The 17,530-nt window shown below is 41.8% G+C and overlaps 1 protein-coding gene across 4 annotated transcripts in view; it reads right to left on the bottom strand.

The window, feature by feature from the left end:
- LOC136872613 (uncharacterized) overlaps positions 1-17,530 on the bottom strand; it is a 138,376-nt gene that overhangs the window by 86,266 nt on the left and 34,580 nt on the right. For all 4 annotated transcript variants that reach the window (XM_067146416.2, XM_067146422.2, XM_067146431.2 and 1 more), the window contains exon 3: positions 2,504-2,653. In XM_067146416.2, the coding sequence (XP_067002517.2) occupies positions 2,504-2,653 (150 nt within the window). The remainder of the gene's footprint in view (positions 1-2,503; positions 2,654-17,530) is intronic.

Raw genomic sequence — 17,530 nt, 5'->3', positions numbered from 1 at the left:
GCTGCAGTCAGGAGCTGAACTCAGTGTGTTGGGTATCCCTTGACATACCCAACTGCAGATGGAGACTAAGATGACGGACGGGCGATGATGTATGCTCTCCGGAGAGGTCTGGAGCAGTCTTGAGTTGATACTCATGGGCAACTTGCACATCTCCAAAGAAATTTGATGTTGAAGGCAGCACAAAAAATCCAGTCACCGAACCAGATAAATTCACCAATGAACATTGTTCCTTAGACCAAAGGCCAGGATTTTAACTAGTTTGCCATGGAACCAGACAAATGAGATGCAGTGATGGCAACAAGCTTCTTCAGAATATTGTGCCACAGTTCCTTTGAAAGATTATTATTATCATCATCATCATCATCATCATCATCATCATCAATCACTGTCAGCCCTCTGTATAAACCATCTTAAGAATTCCATTTCATTCCATCTGAAAATGTCAGCAGTAATGAAAGGTCTGTTATAATTTCAGGAAAGGAAAGAACTGCACTTCAGAGGTATTAAAACTAATTCAGCATATATAAGATGGTTTCGAAAAGCAGTAGATCACAGGAACTGTGTTTATAGTCCTCTAGACAGCTTATGATACTGTTCATCATGGAAAAAGTCCACAACATCACAAAGGACTATCATCTTACCTGCATCATCAGAAACCAGCTTGAAAAGCAGTTTTTTTTTTCCAGAGCCGCAGCAGCAGATGGAGAAGACAGAAATAGGCCACTCCCAGCGTATGTGCTTGCACCATTGTTGTACAATATTTACACCAATGATCAGTTATCAGTGTCCGACTCGTTGGCTGAACGGTCAGCGTACTGGCCTTCGGTTCAGAGGGTCCCGGGTTCGATTCCCGGCCGGGATGGGGATTTTAACCTTAATTGGTTAATTCCAATGGCACGGGGGCTGGGTGTATGTGCTGTCTTCATCATCATTTCATCCTCATCACGACACGCATGTCACCTACGGGTGTCAAATAGAAAGACCTGCACCTGGCGAGCCAAACCCTTCCTGGGATATCCCAGCACTAAAAGCCATACGACATTTCATTTCAGTTATCAGTTCATCACCAAATGGGACAGAAAATTTCATCCTTGCAGACCACTGTTCAAGTGAATGATTTAGAGTATGTCAAGTAGAAGTTGTCTGAAGCTCTTAACACACTCACCGATTATTATAGGAAGAACCAACTAAAACCTAATCTATGATGCAGACTTTCACCTTCCATCTTAATAACACAGGCTTTTTCAACTTTGAAAGCCAGTTGGGGATGAATTCCATAGACTAAAAACGTTTGGAAGCCAAAGTTGTCTCCACCATAAAATATACCTGATGCACTGCTATTCTTTCTTTCTGCTCTCTGAACTGTCTTTGTCGTGTCATCTGCTCTGAACTTTCAACGTTTGCATTCTATGCTATCTGGTGGCATTGGAGCTTGCCACAACTGTCCCACACTTGCCCATCCTGACTGAATATCTGTCAACAAGTACCATGCCTGCTCTCCTGATAAAGTTAGAAACAAGATATGAGTTTGGTGAATGTAGAATTGGTGAGAATCTGCGTATCTGTAAAGGTGATGGTGGTAATTAATGCTTTATGAGGAAGTACAACTAGGCAACGATCCTCTATATAACACTAATCAGAGAGGAAAAATTGAAGGGGTCCAACACTTCAAACAAGGAAGTTATCGGCCAGACAAGGGCAAGAAGGTCGTGAAAATGAAAGACTCTCTAGGCCTCGACTGCTCTAATACCGTCAGATTGGAAAAGAACAAGAGTTGACCAAGTTAGGTCAGATAGGATAGATGAAAGTGAGGACCTTGGGCACAAGTAAGTGGAAGCAATGCCAGGACTCTGTTAAGGGACCCCGTCATATCTGTAGATAGCAGTATATAAAGATGTGGAGATTGTCCTTGTCTCGTCCCACTGATCTATCATTGCATTTATCATATTGTAAGTTGATTTCCATATTCCTATTTTTTTGTTTTATAGACTACTTGATTTGCATTGTAAATGTATCATGAACATCACATTCTACAAAAATTCAACTAATTGAAAATAATTATATTATGAATTATTAATGCTTTACGAGGAAGTACAACTAGACAACGATCCTCTATATAACACTAATTGGAGAGGGACCTCTGTGGCTCAGGCAGCAGCTCTGGCCTCTCACTGGCCTCTCTCACCATGGTTCAAATCCCAGTCACTCCATGTGAGATCAATGCTGGATAATTCGGAGGTGGCACAGGTTTTTCCCCTGGGCACTCTGGTTTTCCCTGTTATCTTTCATTCCAGCAACACTCTCCATTAACATTTCGTTTCATCTGTCAGTCATTTATCATTGCCCCAAACGAGTGTGACAAGCTTCAGCTGCCGGCCTACTTCCTATCCTCACCGCTAGATGGGGGCTTCATTTATGCCATCTCTGACCCGGTCGAATGCCTGGAAACAGGCTGTGGATTTTCATTTTCATGAATACAATGTTGTATATTCTATATACTTACTTGTATTTAAAGCTGTGCCTTTCAAGAGTTCGGGTATTTGAGGGCTCTGCACCATACTGGGTTGTGTGTTATCATCCCAGAATTCCATAATCTTTCCATAATCTCTTAGAGAAGGACGTTCAGTAGAAGACCAGATATCTTCGTAACTATCTATGGGGGGAAAGGAGACTATTTTAACAGCTATCAAGCTTTAGGAAAAAAATAAAAAAATTAATGCAGTATCAGTAGAGATTGGAATTTTTTGGTGACTTGAAAACCCTAAAGTGGTTTTTCAAAATAGGAAAAACAAAAAAATTCATCATTTTCAAACCACACAAGTACAGAATTAATACAGCACGCAGAAAAATTTTGCATATTATAATTTCACATGGCATAGGTCTAGGTACCTCAAACATATCTACAGGCCAATGTCACAGAGAAAGACACAATAAACCCTGATGAGATTCAACATTTGTCCAAAAGGAGGCATTTGTCAATATCCATCAGTTTAACAGCATCACAGCACATGTAGGACTGAGGCTAACATGGCAAGAATGACCCTTACTGCTACTACCTGCATTTGAATTGTGACATTGCTGGATGTTGGCATTCATACTGGAAGTCAGAGTGATGTCCCAGAGTTCAGAAAACGTTCAGAGAGGATCAGTATTTGTTGCTTTCATCAAGTCATAGGCTCACTGCACTATCACTTTGTTCCACCAGGATCTTCGGAGAGCTCCTGGAGTGAATGTATCAGATCAGACACAGGGAAATGGACTGCACAAAAGGGACATATCAAAGAGGCTTATGTCAGAAGTTTATCTTAAAATCACACCACAGGAGAGCTCATGTGAAGCAGGCAACAACTCGTAACGCATGCCATTGCAAACAGTGGAAGTGCATGCTTTTGTGATAAGGTCACCATAAACTTGCACTCATACGAGAGAATTACAGTCCTGTGATGGCCAGTGAGAGATGGGAACGAGCCTTTCATCCTGGGATGCCAAAAAGAACAAAGGGGTTCTATCATGTTTAGAGGTAGATCACATTTGGTCAATGTATGTCTCTAATTCCTATCCAGAGTAACAAGACTGGTCTGGTACAGAGATACTATCCTCCAACCTTTAGTTGCTCTTGCAGGATATGCTGCCACTATGGGTGAAGGCTTTACACCAGTGGATGATAATGTTCATGCCCATCAAGCCAGAGCATTCAATCAGTTCCTTGAGATGCATGGCGTATAGCAAATGATGTGGCTAGCATATCGTTGCTGCCGGGACAAAACCTATGTGAAATATTTTAGCTTAGAACTTTGACTGGTGAGGTTCTGTCATCTAAGGTGCAATATCGTGTGAATATGGTTGAGGCATTCTCGCTCCTCATAATGAACGTGCTGCGGGTCAGTATATCACCAAAAATATTATCACATAGGAGGTTTTGTCCCGGCAACGACGATATTCTACATACATGAAATGCGTTAAACACGCATGGCATGAACTGAAGAGAGCAATTTTCTACCGTCCTAATCCTCCTGTTAATATTCAGCTGCTCTGCAAGAGTGGCATAATCTGCCCTAAAACAAGTTGGAATCTTTGGCAGTTAAGGGTCATTCCACATTAAATCAGTATTGCTCTTATGACAACGTCGCCATATAGAACAGCTCTGCTTGACAACATCACAGGAAAACTGTGGCATATAAATGTGCGAAACTCAGCATTTAAGCTTGAGATAAAAGGTCGACGAAACTAAGCTGAAGGTAATTTTTATGAACTCTTAGGGGATTGGAGTGGCAGGGGATTTAGAGAGGCTCATTTCGATATAGGCAGGATAACGGCAAAACAGCAGAACAAATTTGTTAAACGCAATTTTAAGGTTAAAAGGGGGAAGAAAATATGCTGGAAATTAAGCACAGTTTACTATTTACTTTGTTTCTTCCTTAGCCTCATCCATAGAGTAAATAAATCTCTGTATTAATGTTAAAGAAAGAAATCACACACGTAGTCTAATTGCATAACACTCACTCAACACAAGACAAGTACACACTGATATTAAGACTTTAAAAAATATGCAACACAAAAATAGAGGACTTCTCTTCAACAATAATAAGCTGCCAGGATTCACAGAATAAAGAATTACCTGTCACATGTACCACAGCGACACAGAAGGGAAATGAAGGGACACAACAAAAAGATGGCTGTTCCTGCAAATGTACTTCCTCCCTGGGAATGTATTTATGAAATGGAAAATCTTCAGTAGTTATTTTAATAATACTCTGGCACAAAATGCCTCATACTTTCTTCTTTCATAATACAATGTAAAGTACATTATATTCCTTAATCACAAGGATTTATGGACATCTAAGACGGGGTTTGTTCGCTCGTAGGTCCTTAAGAGCAATACTGTTTTTTAATGTGGAATGACCTATAGTATGCCAGTCATGTTCAGGCATACCTTAGGGCCTCGAAGTAGGGTTTTGAATGTCACACATTACCACCTTGCGATTTTGTTGCATTTCTGTTGCTGTTTCTTAGTTTGCTTGTGGCTTAACATCGTACTAACACATTGAGGGTTTTTAGAGACAAGGATTGGGAAGGTAGCAACCATGGCCTTTCTTGCAGTACAGCCCTAATATTTACCTGGTGTGAAAATGGGGAAACCACCGAAAGCCATCTTCAGGGCTGCCAACTGAAGGATCTTAACCCATCCCCTACTGAATGCAAGCTCACAGGTAGACGACCCTAACAGCATGGCCAATTTTGTCATTTTCGTTGCTTTTGTATAGTCGACTGCATGTTGCTTTTCTTGGTATTTATCCCTCGTAATATATCATGTATGTACATACACATAGCAAAATTAAAAGTGCACAAAATTAGGATATGGAAAATAAAATTTGAGCAATGTATCTTAAAACCACATTTTAATTTGGATATGAAGTCTCTAAAAGGCGAATTACATTGTGTTCTGTAAGACTCTCATACATATCTAAAATAATATGCTTGCTTCATAGCTTTCAGTGCCAGAAGTGTCCGAGGACACGTTCGCCTCAACTGGTGCATGTCTTTCTATTTGACCTATGACACTACATTGCATGCAAAACTCCTGGATTCAATTCCAAACCTCTCCACGGTGTTCATATGGAGTGAGGGCATATGATAATGGTGATCTGTCTGTTAATCTTTGAGCATGCCTCTGTGTTGTTCAGCAGGAGCACGCTATGTGCCAACTCCAGGTTTCACCCTCTCCCCATCTTTCCCACATCGACACTCAGGTTGCCCATGGCCATCAAATAAAAAGACTTGTACCAGTTGAACCAAACAATTACTACTGATCTGCATTTAGGACAGTTGTCCAGGTGGCAGATTCCGTATCCGTTTCCCTAGCCTTTCCTTAAATGACTGTAAAGAAATAGTAAATTTGCTGAACATCTCCCTTGATACTAATCATGATGCAAGTATAATGGTGAGTCAGTGCGCATCCAGTCTACCGCAGTGACGTCATGCTGGTAGCAAAGCAAGGTAGGCGGTTACATTTCTCGCTCTGTGAAGAGAGCGCATCGTTCAAAATGTATTCATTTACAATCGAGAGACCACTAATATGTTACCACAGTCAATTATTATGTCGTTCACATACTCTTACATTTATGTAATGAATGCCTTACACGTAAGAGTTATAGCTCTAGCAGTTTATAATGTTTGAAATTTTCTTGGACGTTTCTCTCAGAGTATATTATCTAATTTTCTTCCTGTTTAACTGCATTAAGCGAACACAAGATCTTGTGCGTGCTGAGGTTAAAATTACTTCGAGGAATTTTCACAGTTGGTGGTAATTCCGTCATGGTTCTCTCTGTCAGTTTGTCAAATATGTAGGGTCCCCCGCAAAGGTACCGAGTTACCGTAAAGGTCTTAGATTCTTTCTCCAGTAAATTTGTAACTTTCAGTAACTCGTAACCGGGACTCATCAAATTTCCTCTTGAGACACATTGGAGCCAGTTTATTTGTTTATGGCCGCCGAACAGTTGTACCTCGTCATCATCATCATCATCATCATCTGTTTACCCTCCAGGTTCGGCTTTTCCCTCGGACTCAGCGAGGGATCCCACCTCTACCGCCTCAAGGGCAGTGTCCTGGAGCTTCGGACTCTTGGTCAGGGGATACAACTGGGGAGAATAACCAGTACCTCGCCCAGGCGGCCTCAGCTGCTATGCTGAACAGGGGCCTTGCAGGGGATGTGAAGATTGGAAGGGATAGACAAGGAAGAGGGAAGGAAGCGGCCGTGGCCTTAAGTTAGGTACCATCCCGGCATTTTCCTGGAGGACAAGTAGGAAACCACTTCCAGGATGGCTGAGGTGGGAATCGAACCCATGTCTACTCAGTTGACCTCCCAAGGCTGAGTGGACCCCGTTCCAGCCCTCGTACCACTTTTCAAATTTCGTGGCAGAGCCGGGAATCGAACCCGGGCCTTCAGGGGTGGCAGCTAATCACACTAACCACTACACCCCAGAGGCGGACACAGTTGTACGTAAATAGGAATATTTGTTGCGAAACTTGTGAGTGATATAGCCAGCAATGTATTTCAAGCTTTCCTGATTGTTTCTTTTGATAGCATAACTTCAAAAGCTTTGAGCATATTTGTGTGTCCTGGAGTCATCCACACTTTCACGAAGCCTCTAGCTATGACAATTTGACAAGTCTTGTGTGGTCCTACTCTCTGTTCCAGTTTCTTATCGATGCAAATTTCATTCGATATATATATTTCATCAAATACCAGAACAGTTAAACGCTCCTGATGGCTTAATTCACGGGCCTTAGTTTTCATTACAACAAGCAAATTGCGTAGTATACCCTATTCTACATTGAAACATGCTGCCCATAAGCTCAATGATGGAGTCGGAAATGGGTAATGGGGGGTTCTTAGGCAACGGTATGCCTTTGGACTGACACTTCGCAATATCACTGCTGATACACCGTGTAAATTCTGGCTCCACGGCTAAATGGTTAGCGTGCTGGCCTTTGGTTACAGGGGTCCCAGGTTCGATTCGCGGTAGGGTCGGGAATTTTAACCATCATTGGTTAATTTTGTTGGCACGTGGACTGGGTACGTGTCGTCTTCATCATCATTTCATTCTCATTACGAAGCGCAGGTTGCCTACTGGTGTCAAATCAAAAGACCTACACCTGGCGAGCCGAACATGTCCTCGGACACTCCTGGCACTAAAAACCATACACCATTTCAATTCATTTATCATCTGAGGTCCAACGAAATCTCTTACTTTTGATTTTATTTTCACGGTTCATTAATATTTTTATTTGCCCTGGAGAAAAAATATGTCCGAACACTGAAGTAATTCTCTCAGAATGTAATTCAATAGCTGTTGTCTTAAGGGGATTTCAAAGTACGACATAGCGAAATGAAGCGAGCAAACTCGACCTAAAGTAATAAACTTTTTATTAACTTAACGCAGCATGTATCGAATAAAGACAATAATAATTTATCATACATTATAAATACGTACCGTGTTTCACAATAAATTTATCACTGCACCGACAAGCGTTTTTCCCCCACAGTCTGGCAAGGTCTTTATTTTTCGGGAATGAAAAATACTTTGTGTTTGACCCTTTGCTTTTCACGTAGTAGCTTGAACAGCCTGCTACTGCTTAGCCCGGCATTTTCAAAACTGTGTTCCTTGCAGCTTAATGAGAAGAATAACAGAGCTTCAAATTATATACGGCACGTATTTCAATACATAACGCATGTTTATCACACTAAAAATACAACAGCGGTAAGCCATGAAGCTGTGGAGCCAGTTTCTCGCAGTGCTCCCCGCGTGACATCACCTGCGCAGAAGCAACGCATTTTCGTCTCTTACTGACACACCATTATACTCACATCACGATACTAATGAATATTTGCCCCAATTTGTCCTCTTGAATTCCAGCTTTATCTTCATTTTTAAATCTTCCCTACTTTTAAAAACATTGTGCAAACTTATTAGTCTACTAATGCCACTTCATGCCATCTCTCAACTGATTGCTCAGAACATATCATTTAGTCGAGCAGCTCGTTTCTCCCAAGTCTTCCCAGACCAAACTTTGCAACATTTTTGTAACGCTACTCTTTTGTCGGAAACCACCCAGAACAAATCGAGCTGCTTTTCTTTGGATTTTTCCAGTTCTCAAATCAAGTAATCCTGGTGAGGCTCCGATACATTGGCACCATATTCTAGTTTGAGTCTTACCAGAGACTTATATGCCCTCTCCTTAACACGTTCAGTCGTTCAGTACCTGCTTCTCAGCGGGACATTTGAATGCCTGGACCAGAGATTTTCACGCCCGGTCCTCTTAACATGCATCACTTAATAAAATTTACCATTACCCCTGAACTATAAATGTTAGAAACATGATACTTTGTGCTTACCTCTAGTAGATATTGGGGGTGTGATATCTGGTGTCACTGGTTCCAGGGTGGAGAGGAACACCACACTTATTGCAGTACCACATTGTTTCACTTCTAACTTCATTTTTTATGCACACTACACTTTCATGAGGGGGTGCTCTTACTTTTTACATGTGGAAATTTTACAAGAATTTGCAGCTTCCTTTTTCCATCAGGCCGGAGACCGAGTCCTTTGATGGTACTCGTTGTGGGGGTGGGGATTTAGAGATGTTCATACTTGATGATGCTTCAGAAGGAACTGGAGAAACTGACTGAATTATTTGCATATCTTGTATCAGATATCTACAGACTGTTTGCATGAACAACAGAAATGAAAGGGATTTGTTTCTAGTGTTCTTTTGATGAAGCCTAAATGCATTGAAGATGACACATTGTAAAATGAAAAAGAAAACCTTTTTGGACCATTTACCTGTTTTCCTCATGAATAGATCCATCACAAGATACTGATCAGCAATATCCACTCCATGCATGTGTGGGTTATAATCAACAATATGTTCCGGCTTCATTGCAGGTTTTTCAAATCTATCTTTTGGTACTTCTGCCATTTCTGCTGAATGCATTGTTGAAATCATTGCTATGACCCTCTTGTCCATCCATGAAAGAAGAAGAACCTCGCCAAGTCATTTCACCCCTCTTCAGACTTTTCTGTCGTTCCCTGACTTCTTTAGGGATTGTTGCAAAAAACAGTGTTGCACTCACGCAACTCCTTAGCCAAACCAACACTGTTATAGAAATTATCCATATATATATATATATATATATATATATACACCGCGTACCCCTGGTCAAGGTAGGGATTCAGTAATTCCAACACTGTCTCTGAGTGAAATTCCACTTCCATCATAAATTTTGAGAGTGCAAATATATCCTGAACTAGACACGCACACCAGCCTGACTAAAATGCCACACTTAGTAAGTTTTCCCGGATTGTAGACTCGAAATTTCGAACGCCCTTGCCAAGGTAGCATACCCTCATCCAATGCAATCTTTTTGCCTGGAGTGTATATGGTTGAAAGTTTATTGCTCAATATTTCCAAAATACATCGAATTTTACAGCCTATCTGTACTATTGGCATAATGATTATTATCACTGAAGTGATGAAAGAATATGAAAGAAGCGTGTTAGGGACATTGTTTTAGAAAATATCGGAGTCTGAAAAACAGGGTCTTCGGTCCAGTAGGCTACATTTTTATGTCAGGCTTTTGGACTATACCTGTGATGAACATCAACCCTAAAAACGTTTTCAACTCAGAGACATCAATTGGTTTCCAGGATTGCATGATCGAATTCTTTGTGAAAGGCTGGGGCACCGCACTTATCACTTGACCCATGTACAGATTTGTCATCTCACACACATACTGATAAAATTAGTCATTCATGAAAATACTCACGTAACTCATAATATCCTGCTCATTTTGTATTTGAACGTTTAGACCTGAATTCCCTGTAAATGGTGGAACAGGTGGGCAATAATTAGGATGATATATATCAGAAACTTCACTTTCCTCTATAGGCCTATGAGATTCGGGAATAGGAATTTCCTTGTCACTCTCGCTTTCACTATCTGAGTATTTCAGGAATAAGTTCATCACCAGAATCATAATTGTGAACAATATCTAACAGTTCTTCTTCTGTAAGAAACTTTGTTTTATAAGACATTACACTACACTCTGTACGAACGACATGCACTGCATTGGAATCTCAAGTACCGACTTGACGCTCAAGGAAATGCTGAGATTTTCCCGCTAAAACAGCCGAGATAAACATGAGCCCTCTCAACGCCAGGGTTATCTCAACAAGGTCAACCAACTTCCTGTTACAACCAGTAACGCTGACTAAGGTGTAAGAATGCACAGATGACGAATATAAACAGCACTGCTTTATGCGGCCATTAAGGCCCGGTTTCTTCAACGAATGTTAAGTGTTAACTCTGCTGTTAAGGAGACTTAACACAATTTAGCAAAATGGTCGTCTCATCAAGAATTGTTAACTCTAACAAATTGTTAATACTTATGTTAAATTAACCTGGCAGCAGCCCTGTGTTAAACCTCTTAACAGCTGCTATAATTTCAAAATGGAGGCTTGTAGAAGACATAAGTTTGAAGCTTTACTGATGTATGAAGACTATAAACTGAAGATGGCAAGGGACGACCCATACTAATAAATAACGACTTTTTAGAGTTGTCAGGAGAAATATTTCTAATTACCAAAGCCATAATGAACAAGGTACTAGACGATACGGTATTGAAAATAGGTTAGATTTTCCAACAGATTGAAACTTATCAGTGTCTCCAGTGCAGCAGTTCATGTAACAGAGGATTGCCAAAGCATTTCTTTCTAGCTTATCTTTGATTCATGTGATCTCTGATCTGGGGACAATGGCGGCTTGGATTTTAAAAAAATTAAAAGGTTGGAGACGTTAGCCTAAGAGATGAAAATAATCTCATAAATGGCATTTCAAAAAAAATCATACTTTACCTTGTATAGTTCTCTCAGTTCAGAGTCAATGCACATGATTACTTAGAATCAACGCAATTAACATCTTCAATCTCCAGGTATTTATCCTATCTATCCTTCCTTGGCTTGCCATAGTTATGCGGGTTTTGTTTACTGAGAGATCCCTGTTCTGTGTATTAATCGTGTTACAAGTGAACTATGTAGGATGAGTGGAATGTAATTTTTTTTAAGACTTTATTGGCGAAGTATCATATAATGTTTTATTTATCATGACTTAACCTGTACTGTTATTTGTAGAGCATAAGATAATTTAATGACCTAACCTGTACTGTATAATGTTGTAACATAGGCATTTGTAAATAGTAGAATTCTGTCTATAAGTCCTGGAAAGATCTAGAAAGTTACATAACTTTTGTACTGGGTGTGTTACTTTGTTGGTATGTGTTCTAGAAAGTGTGTTCTGTTTATTCTGGAAAAATACAACTTTCGCGATCGTGCGTATTCTAGAATGTTAGGCTAAGTTCGCAATCGAAAGTAAGATTGTGATTGGTGAGTCTAGGTGGCGATAGGGAACACGTGCACGCTGATTGGTTGCCTCCAAGGCCAGTAATTCCTATATATAGTGAGCGAGGTAGTGTTCGAAAAAATTCTGTCTCCTGAATTCTGTCGGTCTCGGTTTATCTGTCTGCCAGCAGCCTATCTGGATGACGTCCCTCCGGTTTTCGGGATGGCACACTCCTCAGGTAAGCACTCTTGAATTCCGTTCCTGCTAAAAATTCCGTAATGTTCCGATTTGGTTTTCATACAGGAGTCTGCCCTAACCTCGCCTAGATTCACCAAATTAGTTACTTATGACGCCTTAGTTTTTCTGCTAGACTTACCTGTTCGTTTTCGAGGCATTCCCGTTTTGTTTCACTAAAATATGTATATTGTAGTTTAATAGTATTTCCCTTGGGGTTTGCCTCTCATAGTTTTGTATCACTTTAGGTACGGTACGCTAGATTTTGGATAACCTGTAAATTGCATTGTACTACTGCACTGGTAACTAGATGTACAGCTGATTTGTAATTTGAATTTACACTGCTACGAACAACCTATGTATATCACTGAACTTATAGCTCATAACTTGGAATGTATATGTAGAATTATCTTGTAAATAATATTTTTAAAACTAAGGATCACGGTGATTCATTTCGGAATCCGCTATCTAAGCCATGTCCATGCCTTTGGTAGGTTCCCAGCCCTTCCATCTTCCCTTTTGTCATTCACTAGTTGGCCCTACTGATAGTTACGTACTTGTTTTGTTGGAGATCTGCGTATGCTAGCTACTGTTTTTCCGAGTGTGTAGTGTTTACTTATATTGTGTATTGTGCTCTTACCCTCCCTTTTAACTGTGTTTGTGCCTTGTTTAGTGTTACCACTGTAGTAGAGGTAACATTTGGTAGCAGAGGCAAGCGCTAGATTGCGGAAGAAGAAAAGTGAACCGTGATCATACCTAACCTAAAACTCCGTAAAAGTTGTGGTTCGTATATCGCTTGAAATCTTCTTTCTACCTGTCAGGATGGCTCGCGCTGTTCCTAATCCTTTCCATTTAAGAAAGGCAGAACTGATTTACGAGTTAAAAATTCGCAAAATTAATTCGACAGGGAATGTCAGAGATGACACTAGCCTGTTGAAGCAGTCCCTTGACCTACCTGTAACCATACCTGAGTTAACTACAGACGAGTTGTGTGAGTCTTTGGCCGTGATTGAAGACAGGTTACCCGAATTTAACGCCATTCTTTTGTCCTTTAGTGCTTCGAAGCCCTCGCATGGCCAATTAGCGCGGGTTAAGGGGCAGTTATTACATTATTTAGACAGGATTAAGGATTTGTTGTCTGTTGAATTGCCGGAAATCGAGCGGCAGAAATGTCAAACCTTACTAGAACAGTTTTCCACAATTTTCAACAGAATCAGTGGTTTGTTTGAAGGCAATAACACCATTTCTCAAATACAAGTGTCGACCCCATCTGCAATGAGTGACAGTGTTAATTGTGGCGAGGCATCTGTTGCGGTTCAAGTGGGCAATCTGACACCTAGTGCTGGTGTTAGGCATATTCAGGAGTCTGAGGTGACTAATGCTGCCCTGGAATCTTCTGTTTCATTGTCTGGACCTAAGACACCTGTAAGTCATTCTGATGATACATCTCTTTTGCATGTTGGTAACCGTACTAGTTTTCCTATGATTCCTGCTAATTCCGTTGAAGCTCAGTGTTTACCTTCTATTCCTAATCAACCCGGGTCTGATTCAGTGGTGCATAACCACCCACCTGTCCTAGCGCCACCCGTATCGAGTTGCATAACCTCTACACAACCGGTGAATGCCCAAATGGTCTCTCAGATTAGTGAGAACCTTTCTCAAATTAGGTTGTCTGCGCCCGTAACATTGCGGGATAACGTTAATCCTAACCTATCCTGTGCTCCGGCCTTTTCACAAGGGCACCCGAATCAAAGGCACGAGGCCTTGCTAAACCCTCTGGATTATTCTAAGCCTTCCCAAGCACCCCCTACACCTGTCTTCCCCCAGATTTTCTCCAATCTGCCTCACCCGTTGACCACTGTGTTTAAAGGTACCTTGAAATTTTCAGTTAACTCCGTTGATGAAGTTATTTCCTTCCTTCGCTTTCTAACCGAATTCAAGGATCAGGCAATAGTGTATAATGTCAGTAACGACAATGTATTTCAAATTCTATACCCACATGTCTCTGGAGCTCTTTCTGAGCACATTGTCAGGGCCATTACTGAAAGATGGTCAGTAGATCAATTTTATGCCCATGTTCTTGAATATTTCATTCCTGCTCGTGCCTTGTCTGCATTAGTGCAGAAGCACTATTTTAGAGCACAACATTTTAATGAGTCACTATCTGAGTATATTCAAGACATTAAGCTCCAAGCTAAAATTTTCCGGCTCCACTATTCAGAGGCTCAGATTGTTGCCAACATAGTTGAAGGTCTCGCCCCCAACTATAGATCATATCTGGCTCTTTCACCCCGACCTGCAACATTCGCCCAGTTGGAAGCAGTTACAGTGTCCGCTGAAGGCATTCGATATGCTGACCAGCTACGCCTGGCATTAGCCCCACCTCCTATAACCGCACCCCCTACTCAGGATTATATAACCACCCCGTCACCTGCTTCCAACGCGCGTAATCCCCGTTCATGTTTCAACTGTGGCTCCACGGCTCATCTCAGGCGGGATTGTCCCAAGGCCGGGACATTAGACACTAGGAAACCTGCGATGGGTGGAGGCTCGTCCACCAGTACTTCTTGCCGTAACTGTGGATCAACTAGGCATTTCTCTAGGCAGTGCCCACGTAACACTTCTGGCTCTGGACCGCCAGGCCGCAGTAGTGCTAGATGACTAACCGCCTGTTCTGATGACAAATCCCAAAGCATGGCTTCTTGTCTTATCGATCATGACTGTACCTTGGTTGATTTACTTTATTCTGAGGCTAATGATTGCTCCCAGGTTGACTCGGGTCTTCATTTCTTACAATCTTGTAGGATTTCTGCCATACCTTCTTGTAAACTACCATATTTATGCATAGAGGTAAATAATGAACCTGTCTGTGCATTGCTAGACTCTGGGAGTAGTGTCACCTTGATGAGCAAGACCTGGTATGATTCTATGAAAACTGTTTGCAAGCTACCTACATTACAACCAGTGTCCTTAACATGCCATACTGCTAATTCCAATTCATTGAATATTGTAGGGTCCCTACAGGTCAAGATTAGAGTCCGTGATTTCACCTGGAAAATGCCAGTGCTAGTGGCAAAAGATTTATCCTGCCAATTCATATTGGGTGCAAACTTTATTGCTAAAACAGGCATGATTTTGGACCTCCAGTTCAACAGATTCCATTTTAAATTTTCTGCAAGAACCTTTGAGCTGTGTGATCGCTCCCTTATTCTGCCTTGCCACGTTAACGCTGTTCCTGAAGATTCCGATGAACCCAAGGCTTTTGATTTTAATCACTTACCCGAAGAGCAGGCCAATCAACTTAGGAAACTCTGCGATAAGTTCCCTGATGTCTTCACCGACAGGTTAGGTGTCACCAATGTATTAGAATACAAAATTGAGGTTACGGATAACATACCTGTTCGCTCTCCTCCGTACCGGTTGTCACCTCCCAAAATGAAAGCCCTGAAGGCTATCATTGATCAAATGCTCGCTGATGGAGTGATTCACCCTTCCAAGTCAGCCTATTCTTCTCCAATGTTTCTGGTTCCCAAACCACAAGGTGGTTATCGGCCTGTAGTGGACTATCGGATGTTGAACCGTAAGGTAGTCCTCCAATCTGTCCCACTTCCTGATTTGCACTCTTGTTTTTCTTGGTTTGCCAATGCAAAAATTTTCACCACTTTCGATTTAAATCAGGCTTATTACCAGATACCCCTTGCCGAAGAATCCAAGCATCTCACTGCATTTGCAACCGATTGGAACCTATATGAATTCGAACGCGTCCCTTTTGGCCTAGCAACTGGAGCGGCTGTCCTTACACGGTTACTAGATTATGTCTTATCGGACATTAAGTTCAAGTTTGTTTATAATTACCTGGACGATCTCGTAATTTTCAGCAAAACCTTCGAGGAACACCTACTCCATCTCAACGAAGTGCTGGAAAGACTGCGTAAAGCAGGTCTAACCCTCAAGGCATCCAAGGTTTCCTTCGCACAACCCCAGATGTCCTTCTTAGGACATATCGTGTCGGGGAGGGGTGTCTCAATCGATCAGTCTCGTACTGCCGCCATCCAGAATTTTCCCCCTCCAAAGGACGTCAAGGCTGTAGCCAGATTCATTGGCATGGTGAATTTCTTTCGCAAGTTTATTCCTAATTTTGCTGAACGTGCAGCTCCATTGAACGATTTGAGAAGAAAGGATGCCAAATTTGTGTGGGGTGATGCCCAACGTGAAGCCTTCATGGACTTGAAATCTGCCTTATGTAACGCCCCTGTACTGGCTATGCCAGACTTTTCTAAACGCTTCATCCTTCAGACTGACGCCTCTTCCTCAGGCATATCCGGAGTTCTTCTACAGGAATTTCAAGAAGGGCGTCGTCCTATTTCTTATGCTTCCCGTGCCCTAAATCCTGCTGAGCGCAATTATTCCATTTATGAGTTGGAAGCCCTGGCTGTTGTCTTCTCCTTAGAACGCTTCAGAATGTGCCTGGAACATCTCTCTTTCGATCTGGAAACTGACAATCAGGCGTTGAGTTGGGTACTGGCCAAGCCGCGAAAGACCGGTCGTCTAGCACGATGGGCAGTGCGCATCTCAGCCTTCCAATTTCAAGCCCGCCACATTCGTGGCATGGAAAACGTTGTGGCTGATGGCCTCAGTAGGATGTTCCATCCAGACAGCTCTGACCCTCAATCCGAGCCAGTTGACTCATCTCCCGAACAAGTGTCAGCTTTTGTCAATGTAGTTCTCACTGACTCTCCCTTCCTTTTCAAGGATATTGCCAAACATCAAGAGGATGATCCTGAGTTAAAAGCCATTGTCGACAGGATTAAATCCGGTGAGCATGTTAAGCCCTATATTCTTAAGAATGGTGTCTTGTGTTGTCCTGCTCGTGGTCGCAGAGACCCCAAAATTGTAGTCCCAACTAACCTGGTCCCGACTCTCTTCAAATACTTTCATGAATCCCCAGTGGGCGGTCATCTGGGCGTTTTCAAAACAAGAGAAAAAATCCGTAACCACTTTATTTGGAAATCCATGGATAGTGAGATCCGTACCCTTGTCAAGTCCTGTAAGACTTGCAACATCAGTAAACCTGCCCCGAATACTCGTCTAGGTCTCTTGTCTTCTGAGCAAACTTCTCGCCCCATGGAAAGACTGTTCATAGACTATATTGGTCCTTTCCCGAGATCTCGGAATGGTCATCGTTTCATACTCGTGTGTGTTGATGCCTTTTCGTGTTTTACGTGGCTGTTCCCCACTCGGATGGCTAACGCCAACACCACCATCTCGTGCTTGAAACAGATATTCGCCTCGTTTGGACCCTGTCAATTCTTGGTAAGTGATAACGCAAGAGCCTTTACTTCTGCCCAGTTCCGGAATTTCTGTTTTGATCTATCCATTGCTCATGTAACCACTACCC

Source organism: Anabrus simplex, chromosome 1 (assembly GCF_040414725.1).
Source record: "Anabrus simplex isolate iqAnaSimp1 chromosome 1, ASM4041472v1, whole genome shotgun sequence".
Classification (NCBI taxonomy): Eukaryota; Metazoa; Arthropoda; class Insecta; order Orthoptera; family Tettigoniidae; genus Anabrus; species Anabrus simplex.
This window is presented reverse-complemented; position numbering and strand designations above follow the sequence as displayed.